Below are 11,041 nucleotides of genomic sequence, written 5' to 3'. Positions count from 1 at the left end.
CTTCCCCCGCGCCGCCGCCTCCTCCCTGGTGACCTGGTTCTTCTCCTGGTACCAAACCCGGGCCCTTGGCACAAAGAAGGTTAAGCAGCACCCCAGGAGGCCTGGCCGGGTCGTGGCCCCTGGCCCGTGCCTGCCACACCCACTCTGGTACCCACACGGGGCCCCAGATCCTCGGTGACTCGATCCCTCCAAATTCAGGTGATCTCCCCCGGCTCCAAATCACCGAACCCTCCCAGGTCCCGCGCCAGACGGAGCCAGGTCCCCACCAGCAAGGGCCTCGGAGCACTGGGACGCCAACACCACTGCCTTCAAGACCAGGTTGGGGGCGAAAGATGGCGCTGACTGGGTGCAGCTGGCTCGTCCTCAGTGGTGAGCGACAACCTCAGCCCCCCGATGGCCTCGGGGGAGGGCGGGGATTCCCGGCCTGGGTGAGGGCAGGTGGGAGCCAGATGTCCGGCAGGCTGGGTAGGGAGGGCATCGCTTGCTTCTCCGGGAGGCACCAGCATGGGGCTGGCCAGGGACGGCCACCCAGAGAGGTCTGCAGGGCAGACCTCAGAGATTTCTAAGATCGGGGCGTGAGCTGAGGCAGGGGAGCCTCTGAGCCTCCTTGGAAGCTTGGCTGGGGTGAGCTCTAGCCAGCAGCTCGGCCTCTCCCTGAGGACGTGGCTTTGGGCAGGCAGTCGCCTTCCCCTTCTCGGCCTGTTGCTTCATCTATGAAACGGGCTAAACTCACAGGGACGTTTGAAGGTCAGAATAAGCAACACTGGCTAGCACTGGCCGTGCCCCTGGAGCTGTTCTAAATGTGTTCCGTGTGTGAACAAGCACCCTAGACGGGAGGTCCACTCACGACCCCCCACTTCATCGACGAGAGACCTGAGGCTCGGAGAGGGGAGGCCACTGGCTGGGGTCACCCAGCCAGCAGTGCAGGGCTGAGTGCTCGACCCAGAGCCCTCACCCCTAGCCATGGTTTCTCAGCCTGGAAAGTACCAGAAACCAGGCCAGCCATGCAAGCACTTCTTCCCCGAGAACCGGCATGGCCACCCATTCCAGGCAACGAACCGCACACAATTCAAACCCGATCAGCCCTGACCAGCCAGTCGGGTTTAGGGCTTATCTCCCGGGGTTGAAAGGAAAAGGGCGGAGTCAATTCAGCACACCCCTACTTTCTGCTGTGGTCAGGCCTGGAGAGGCAGAGGAAGAGCACTGGACTGGGAGTCAGGGCCCAGGGGCGAGACGGGCCCGCCTGATTGTGTAAGCCTCAGTTTGGTGACTCTCACCCTGGGAAAACCCTCCGGGCCCCATGAAATCCAAGGTCTTGTGGGCTGAGCACGTGCTATGTGCCAAGCCTTGGCACAGCCCGCCAAATCCAATCCTCAGGCCTACTCCAGGACTGAGACCCTCCAGCTGGCTAGCACTTATTGAGCACTCACTGTATACCAGGAGCCCATGTCTCCTCCTTCGTTGAATGGGGGCCGTGGTCAAGCCAGCCTCAGCTGACCCCTCCGGCTCCTTCTCCTCAGCCACTTTCCTGAGCGTGGGGGCCGAGATCTCTATCACCCCCGAGCCTGCCCAGCCAGCCGAGGGGGACAACGTCACATTGACTGTCCACGGGCTTCTGGGGGAGCCGCTTGCCTACAACTGGTATGCGGGCCCCACCCTCAACGTGATTTACCTGGTGGCCAGCTACATCGTAAGCACGGGCGACGAGACCCCTGGCCCAGCCCACACAGGGCGGGAGGCCGTGCGCCCCGACGGCGGCCTGGACATCTGGGGCATCCTGCCCGGGCACTCGGGCACCTACATCCTGCAGACTCTCAACAGGCAGCTGCAGACGGAGGTGGGCTACGGATACTTGCAGGTCTATGGTGAGACACCCCGCCCCCCCTCCAGACTCCCCTCTGCCACAGCCAGCCTTCCCACCTCCTTCCCAGTCCCTCTTAAAAAAAAAAAAATGTAAAAATGTAAAACCATCAAAAAAAAGACAAAAGAACATTAAAATGCTCACCTCCTTCAGGATGGCTTCCAGGACTACACCTGCCTCCTATCCCATTCTTTGCCCCTCCGGCTAGGGGTACAGGGACACCACCAGGGTCCAGCCATGCCCCTGGCATGGGGACGGGGGGGGCCGGGGGAGCAGGCAGTGCCCGGCCCCCTCCCCCTCTGTCTCTTGCCCCACAGAGATCCTGGCCCAGCCTGTGGTCATGGCCAATGATACGGCACTGGTGGAGCGCCGAGACACCCTGCGCCTGATGTGCAGCAGCCCCAGCCCCGCTGAGGTCCGCTGGTTCTTCAATGGCGAAGCCCTGCCCATCGCTGTCCGCCTTGGCCAGTCCCCCGATGGCCGGGTGCTGACCCGGCACGGCGTCCGCAGGGAGGAGGCTGGAGCCTACCAGTGTGAGGTCTGGAACCCGGTCAGTGTCAGCCGCAGCGAGCCCATCAACCTGACCGTGTACTGTGAGTCCCCCTGGCCCCACTAGAAATACCCAGTGCCCAAACCTCATAGATCGGTAAACTGAGGCCAGGAGAGGGCGCCTGAGGGCACACAGTGAGTCAGGAGGTGAGCTGGGGTTAGGAGCCAGGGATCCCTCTTAAAATGCACTTGACCCATCTCCCTGAGGACTAAAAAACACCCTAGAAATGGAATAAGCCTTCAGTCTGAACCAATACCTGCAGGAAGGGACACAGGGCTGGTGGGTTTTGAAAGGGAGGTGGGAAGTGAGTGGTGGGTGGGAGGGGAGATAAAATTTAAAAATGTAACCAAAGCATGGAGTCATTCCCAGGGGCAGCAGATATGCAGTGTGGAAGCCGGGGCAAGTAAATCACAGAGGTACGCAAGGGCTGCTGATGTAGAAAAACTTAGAGCCTAGAATTCTATGGCCAGGGAATGCTCGATTTAAGAAGCACTGAATTCTATACTCTGAGAATCCTAGAAACTCGAGAAGCAGAGATTCTTAGAATCGTAGAGTAGAATTCTAAAATCTTAGAGCCACCCAATCCTAGAATGTTAGAAACCTAGATTTCTAGAATCTTAGAATCCTAGAGCCTAGAAGCGTTGACTAGAAGCATTGACTCTTGCACTGATTCTTGGAGCCCTAGAATTCTAGACTCTTAGACTGGCTTACAAGAAACTGATAGTCTAGTCTTCTTCTTCTTCTTCTTCTTTTTTTTTAATGGGGCCATAGATTTCGAAAATATCTTGAAATTTTGTCTGGCCCCACGTCCTCTTTTTACAGAAGAGAAAACAGATCCCCTGAAAAGGCAAAGTGATTCTCAAGATCCTAGAGCAAGTTAGAGATCTGTGTGGGATCCGAAAAGACCAGAGCTTTCTCCCACCGCTAGGCCCACACGTTCCCAGGGGCCCAGCCTGGTGGAGAGGAAGCCAAGGGTGCCCACCTCTACGCCCCTGTCCCTCCACTGCCCCGTCTCTCTCCCTCCTGCCCCCACAGTTGGCCCAGAACGCGTGGCCATCCTCCAGGACTCTACCACCCGCACGGGCTGCACCATCAAACTTGACTTCAACATGTCCCTCACCTTGTGGTGCGTGTCCCAGTCCTGCCCAGAGCCCGAGTACGTGTGGGCCTTCAACGGGCGGGCCCTCAAGAACGGGCGAGACCACCTCAACATCAGTAGCATGACTGCGGCCCAGGAGGGCACATACACGTGTATTGTTAAGAACCCCAAGACCCTGCTTTCCGGATCTGCCTCAGTGGTGGTCAAGCTCTCCGGTGAGTCGCCCCCGGCCTGACCACCACCCCCTCCCCACGGAGGCCCAGGTGGACCGTGAAAGGTTTGGCCGCTGCTCCAGCAGTTAGGGTAGTCTTTGCCCAGCAGATAATTGAAAAGTAAGAGAGTCTCAACTCATTCTTTGGCCAAGTGACAAAGTGGCGTGTCAGGGGGACCCCTCTTCGTTCGGGTGACAGAAGGAGACAGCCCATACCTTGTCACCTGGAAAACGAACAAGGAATCAGACTCTTCCTTGAGGGGTGGCAAAGTGAGAAAGGGGCCACCTGTCCGCGTTGTGCACGGGGCAGAGTGGGGAAGACATTCAGACGTCCCTTTATGTGCGTGCTCCTGTTCTGTTCTAAATTCAGCCTGCCACAGCTGCTAAGAAGCTCGGCCCATTCCCTCCACGCAGACAGCTGAACTACCGTGCAGCCAACTAGATGATGCAGTTATCTGGCCCAGATGACTGTGTGTGCAAATGCACACGCGTGCATACACACACACACACACACATAAACACATGGAAAATCACAGCCAGTTGTTGGCAAGTGAAAAAACACAGCCAGGGAGGCATTCTCTTGCCTCTGTCCTCAAACAACCTGGGGGCTGGGGGTAGCACAGACACAGCTGGTGTTTTGAGAGCTATCAGGATCCTCAGGGGACACTTTCTCATCCCCTGGGGATGGTGGCTTTGAACATTAAGGCCTCGTTAATTCTGCCTTGGTTCCTTCCCAAGTGGCCGCCATCCCCCAGGGACAGTGGGAACAGTCCTTCCCTCCTTCCCTCCCCCCTCCCTCCTACTAACAGGCTGGGTCTCATCCAAAGGGTGGATACTGTTTCACCCAAAGCAGAAATGGCATCCCCAGAGGTAAGTGTACCTCCTGCCCCACCCACCTGGGGCCTTGGCAGCTGGTCTTGGCAAGAGACAGGGGGGTATACCAGATGACCTCAGGTGCTGCCCCAAGCCCTGCCTGCGCGGGCCGAGATGGGGGTTGTCCAAGTGTGCAGGTATGTGCAGGGAGTGGGTACAGCACCCCCCAAGGGCCTCCTGAACGGCCAGCAACCCTGTGGCACGTGCCAGGGAGAGACAGAGGAAAGGGAAACATCCCCCGGCCCCCATGTGGGGGAGACTCTGATCTGATGGAGGAGACATGGTCTCTGTTCTTCCAGAGATGATCCTGGAATAGGGAAGCATGACTTCCTTATTCAAGGAGCTGCCAGTCAGAGAGAAGAGGCAATGCCTCACACTCCATGGGTTTTCAAGCAGTGATGGAGGAGACATGACACCCACCCTCAGTGAGCTTCCAGTCAGATGGAGGAGACAGTCCACACTTGGGGACATTTTGTAGTCTGATGGGAGAGATGTGGTCTTGAGGAGACATGGCCCTTTTTTTTTTTTTTTTTTTTGAGAATTCCTAGTCTGATGGGGGAGACACAGTTCCCACCTCTGGGTTACTCCCAATCTGATGGGGGAGTAAAAGCCCCCCCACTTTCTAGGAATTTCCAGTCTGATGAGATAGACACGCCCCCAATCCAACTTCTGGGGTCCCCAGGCTGATTGGAGAGACCCAGCCCAATAATCTGGAATTTTAAATCTGATGGAGGAGACATGGCCTCCCACCCTCTGGAATCTTTCAGTTTGATAAGAAGCTATTGCCCCCACATTCTGAGGTCTCTTGGTTTGACAGAAGAGATACAGCCTGGGGTACATAACTCCCAACTATCTGATGAGGGAGACAAGGCCCCCATATTCTGAGAATTTCCAGTCTGATGGGGGAGATATGCCCCCCCATACTCTAGAATTTCCAATCTGATAGGGGAGACATGGCCCCTACATTTTGGGAATTTCAATCTGATGGAGGAGACATGGTTTGACTCTCTAGGGTCTTCTAGTTAAATGGGAGAAATATCCCCCAAGGGCTGGAAATTCCTAGTCTAATGGGGGAGAGAGCCCCCCCCACCCTCTGGGGTCTCCCAGTCTCAACAATGCTTCCTGGCAGGCATTGTCGGGACACAACACCCCCCCACTCCCGCTACCACACAAGTCAGCTCCCTCCTCTGTCTCCTTCCCAGCACCCCGCACGGGGGAGCACCCGCCAGCTGTGGGGAGGCATGGAGAGCCGGCTGGGGGGGGAGGGGGACGCTATGCCCCGTGCAGGCCCAGCTGACCCAGCTCCCCCACCCCCACTCTTTCCCCAGCGGCAGCAGTTGCCATGACAATTGTGCCTGTGCCGACCAAGCCGAAGGAGGGCCAGGACGTGACACTGACCGTCCAGGGCTACCCCAAGGACCTGCTGGTCTATGCCTGGTACCGTGGGCCGGCCTCGGAGCCCAACCGGCTGCTCAGCCAACTGCCGTCCGGAAACTGGATCGCAGGCCCCGCGCACACAGGCCGGGAAGTGGGCTTCGCCAACTGCTCGCTGCTGGTGCAGAAACTGAACCTCACGGACGCCGGCCGCTACACACTCAAGACCGTCACGTTGCAGGGCAAGACCGAGACGCTGGAAGTGGAGCTGCAGGTGGCCCGTGAGTGTGCCCGAGGGGGCAGAGGGCGAATCTTTTCAGACAGAGGCTCCCAAAAGGGGGCTTTGCCTCCTCCATAGGCTGGGAAACACAGATCAAGGGTGGATATGCCTCCCCATCAGACTGAAAGAAAGTGCTGTGTCTCCGCCATCTGACTTGGGGATCTCCAAATGGAGTTCTTTCCTCTTCCGTTCAACTGATGACCTAGACTAGGGGTAGACGGGCCTCCTCCATCAGACTGAAGGCCACTACAGGGACCTTCCATGGCTTCTCTTCTCTCATACAAGAGGTTCACCAGACTGAAGGTTTTCAAAGAGGAGACATAGTCTGAGGGTAGGGCATCCTTTTCCCGGCAGATGGGTAGACTCCAAAACAGGAGATATTGCCTCTGCTACTATATTGGGAAAATAGGCTAATGATGGGAGTTTACCTCCCCCATCAGACTAGATACACAGTATGAGGGTAGATCGTGCCTCCCTCTTTAGACTGGGAGATCCTAGACAATTGGGATTGTGTCTCATCCTTTGCATTACATTAAGAGTGAGGACAGAATTTCTACCGTCAGAGGGTGGAATTTTTCTCTCGAAGTGAAATCCTCCATTAGGATAGAGGCTTCTGGATGGTGGGAATTGTGTCTCCTCCCTCAGACTAGGAGTTTCCAGTGGTTAGGAACAATGTCTCTTCCATCAGCCTGACAATTCCCAGATGTTGAAGACCATATCTTGCCCATCAGACTAGGGACTCCCAGAGTCAGGGGCCATGTCTCCTCCATCAGACTGGGAGCTCCCAGAATCAGGGATCAGGTCTCCTCTATCAGACTGGAAGCTCCCAGAGTTAAAGACCATGTCTCCTCCAACAGACTGGGAGCTCCCAGAGTCAGGGACCATGTCTCCTCCATCACACTGGGAGCTCCCAGAGTCAAGGACCATGTCTCCTCCATCAGACTGGGAGCTCCCAGAGTCAAGGACCATGTCTCCTCCATCAGACTGGGAGCTCCCAGAGTCAGGAGCCAGGTCTCCTCCATCAGACTGGGAGCTCCCAGAGTCAGGGACCAGGTCTCCTCCATCACACTGGGAGTTCCCAGAGTTAGGGACTGTATCTCCCACATCAGACAGGGAGCTTCCAGAATCAGGGACCAGGTCAACCCCCAACAGACCAGGCATCCCTGCAGGTCCAAGAGGCCATGTCCCTGAGGCAGATTTCATCCCATTAGACCAGGAGCTCTCAGACACTGGGAACTAGGTCATTCTCCAGTCTGGAGTCTCATCTCCCCCATCAGACCACGTACTTTTGGAAGCCCTGAGTCAGGGATGGCATCTCCCAGCTCAGACGGAAAGCTTCCAGGATCAGGAAATCAATCACTGCCAGGTACCCCCTAGACACCCTCCTTCATCAAACCCTGGTCCCAGGTCAATTCTGAAGGTAGAATGCTCTTCAATGGCAGCCGGCCACCGCCCCCCCCCCCACCATGAAGGCTCGGGATTCCTTTTCACCCTGTCTCTCTCCTCACAGTCAACCTCCCTCCCCCGAATGAAGACCAACGCCACCTTCCTGAACCTGAACCTGGCACAGGCTGAGCGTGGGGGCGGGGGGGGGGGGGCGGGGGAGGCTGGGGGTGGGCAGGGGAGCAGGAAGGGTGGGGGCACTGGGACCTGGTCCTCTACCTCCCTGACAGCCTCTTCCACCCTTTTCCCCCACCCCCTCCTCAGCCCTCGAGTAGCAGCATAGCTGTGGCCGTGGGGACCTCGGAGAGAAGAGCTCTTCACGCCATCCATCCCCCCATCTCCTCCCCCTGGGTGGAGGACCACTCGCTCCCAGTGAGGACGCCAGACTGACCGTGGGGCCGTTCTCCTGCTTCCACACTAGAGTTAGAACTGACAGGGCCCTGCTCCTTCCCTGAGTTGCTGGAGAGCCAGAGGCCATAAATGTCCTGGTTAACACATGCACGTGTCAGCCTATCCTTCTATGACCGCCAACCCTGCCATTGCCTGGTGGCCACACTCGCCTCCTTCCCTACCTGAGTTTATTCTGAGTTTAGGTGCATGTGTGCACAGGGATGCCTAAATGACAATGAGGCAAGTTCCTACTGCTCAGTGTCAGGGCCTCAGGCTCTTCCCACACCTCTCCAGGTTATATCTGATGGTCCTTCTTCCCAGTGGGCCAAAGACTGCTCCTCCCTGAGACACCCAACAGAGCTGGGTTCTATAGGACATGACCCTCCCCTTTACTGTACCTCACTCCACCTGGGCCCTGAAGCAAGGCTGCTTATGCCACGACAAGCAATGACCAAATTTCCCATGAAGGGTGCCTTCTATTTAACCGAAGATGCTCCTTTGTGTCCTCCATTGCCCTGGGATTGCCCCCCCACCACCCCATGTCTCTCTCAAACATCACCTGCACAACCCTAAAAATATCTCCCTCCTCTTCTAAATGCAAATGGGGTAGTGTGGGGGTGAGGGGTGGAGAGCGGGGAAGTGGGAGCCAGAGAAAGGGTGTCTTCTAACTCCTGTCACTACTAGGACCTGAGCCACAGGCCCCACTCAGCCAAGATGTCCCACTGGAGACAGATTCTTGGTGTTGGTCAGAAGCAGTGATCACAAACTCGGCTTGGGGTAGAAAGAGACGTTTAGGCAGGGATAGAAAGGCCTAGTAGAGAGATTTCCTAGAAACTTTCAAGACAGAGCCTTTCTGAGTATGGCCATGTTGAGATGGGATGGTGGGTGGTGAAAGAGCTCCAGAATGAGGGTTATGACTTATGGATTATGACCCACCATTTGCCATGGATTCACTAGACCCTCAGTTTGAACATCAGCAAAAAGGTGTGGGCTTAGGGTAGACTAGAATTTTTCAAACCATTTTACTAGCCTCAGAGCCCTTCAAATGCAAGCTTACATGGTAGGTCAATATATTATTTGAAATAGTAATGCAATAAAAGTAGATATCAAATCAAAAGCTACAGCCGTCTCTCCCCCAAAGTTTATACATAGTTGAAAAAAATTCCCCAAATGTAAATTAAATAAACCTTGCATTACAGAGGCAATTACAATGCAAAATACCAACGGGAATCAAATGCCAGCAAAAACACTAGATATAGAAACCTGTGGGATATGGCCAAAGCCACAGTTGGAGGGGGAATGATAGCCTAAAAGGATTAAATGCAATGAGAATACTAAAAAGAAAAGAACTTGAAGATGAACAAAATAAGCTTTCCACTCAAGAAACTAGAAAACGTTCACAAAATACACCAAAGGAAAAAAAAGGTAAGGAATGTAAAAAGGTAAAAAGCAGAAATGTCTGAAATATAAAACAAAACAGAGTTAGTCAATAAAACCTAAAGCTGCTTCCTTGAAACTGCTGATGGACTAGACAAACTTTTTTTTTAAGATTTTATTTATTTATTTGAGAGAGAGAGAGCACATGAGAGGGGGAAGGGTCAGAGGGAGAAGCAGACTCCCTGCTGAGCAGGGAGCCCGATGTGGGACTCGATCCTGGGACTCCAGGATCATGACCTGAGCCGAAGGCAATTGCTTAACCAACTGAGCCACCCAGGCACCCTAGACAAACTTTTTGCAAGTGTGATGAGAGACAGAGAAGACTAATATCTAAATATCTAATATCTAAAATAAAAGAGGGGTTCCCTGGCTGGCTCAGTGGGTAAAGCATGGGACTCTTGATCTCAGGTTTGTAAGTTCGGGCCCCACATTGGGTGTAGAGATTACTTAAAAATCTTTAAAAAATAAGTAAATAAAAGAGAAACTGGTCTGGTTGCAGTTGAAGGGTGGTTCCTGGTTAGATGCACAATAAAAATATGTATCAAGGGAAGAGAATGTGGGATACCTGTGAATAGCTCCCCACTCAACCTCCCTCTCCCGAGATGGCAAGCACGGCCTCTGGTAGAGGCAGCTGAAATTGTCAGGTACTCACTTCCCCAGAAGGCTTTGCAGCTACAGGTGGCCATGTGACCAAAATCTGGCCAATGAAGGAAGGAGAGAGCCGGAAGTCCCGCCCACTGCTTCTGCCCCCCCTGAGGGAGGCGCTAGGAGAGCTCCACGGAGTTTGACAGCTATTACCTGAACCAGTGGTCTCCAATATGAGGTTTCCAGGAAGCGCAGATGGATTTGAGCCCCGACTCTTAGCCCCAATATCACCCAGCCCCCAAAATGGGAAATGGCGCCCACATTCTCCCCACCTCCACCAAGTTCACATAAGAGTCAGCGACATATATAGGGTCGGAGCCTAGGTCTATCAGTTAGAATCCCTCTTCAGTGGCAAGTAAAAGACTGGACATAACTCAAGACAAACAGAGAGAGAAGACTAAAATACAGGATGAAGGAGAAACTGGGATGGGTAAGAGGAGCTTACGTGGATAGAAGACTATTTCTCTCTTACATGAAAAGTAGCAAAAACAGATTGTTCAGAACTGGAATCAGGGCTCCATGGTGTCATTAGAGACTCGGCTCCTCCTGTGTTTCCACCCCATCATTCTCAGCTTGGGGTTTCCACTCCCTTGGTCTCCTCGTGGCCCAAAATGGCTGCTCGAGCTGGCTCGTCAGTGTTCCAGGAAGGAAGTGGAAAGAAAGGGACAAAAGGCAAACACAACCCCACACAGGTTATAGACAGTGCCCCTTTTAAGGAACCTTCCTAAAGTCCCAGCCTACAACTTCCACTTACATCTGATTGGCCGGTGCTTAGTCACATGGCCACCCTAGCTACAGGGGAGGCTGGGACATGTAGTCTTTTGCCTGGGTCTATCGCTGCCCCCAGACAACCTCAGGGTCCCGCTATCAAGAAAGAG

At 54.6% G+C, this 11,041-nt stretch overlaps 1 protein-coding gene across 1 annotated transcript; it reads left to right on the top strand.

Moving 5' to 3' along the window:
* Positions 1-332: 332 nt before the first annotated feature.
* Positions 333-7,966, top strand: CEACAM16 (CEA cell adhesion molecule 16, tectorial membrane component). The gene is made up of 6 exons (XM_032388660.1): positions 333-369; positions 1,521-1,865; positions 2,179-2,454; positions 3,447-3,725; positions 5,923-6,249; positions 7,956-7,966. The coding sequence occupies exons 1-6, from the start codon at positions 333-335 to the stop codon at positions 7,964-7,966; spliced, it is 1,275 nt and encodes a 424-aa protein (XP_032244551.1).
* Positions 7,967-11,041: the final 3,075 nt, after the last annotated feature.

This window comes from Phoca vitulina, unplaced genomic scaffold (assembly GCF_004348235.1).
Source record: "Phoca vitulina isolate PV1807 unplaced genomic scaffold, GSC_HSeal_1.0 scaffold52, whole genome shotgun sequence".
NCBI classification, from domain to species: Eukaryota; Metazoa; Chordata; class Mammalia; order Carnivora; family Phocidae; genus Phoca; species Phoca vitulina.
This window is presented reverse-complemented; position numbering and strand designations above follow the sequence as displayed.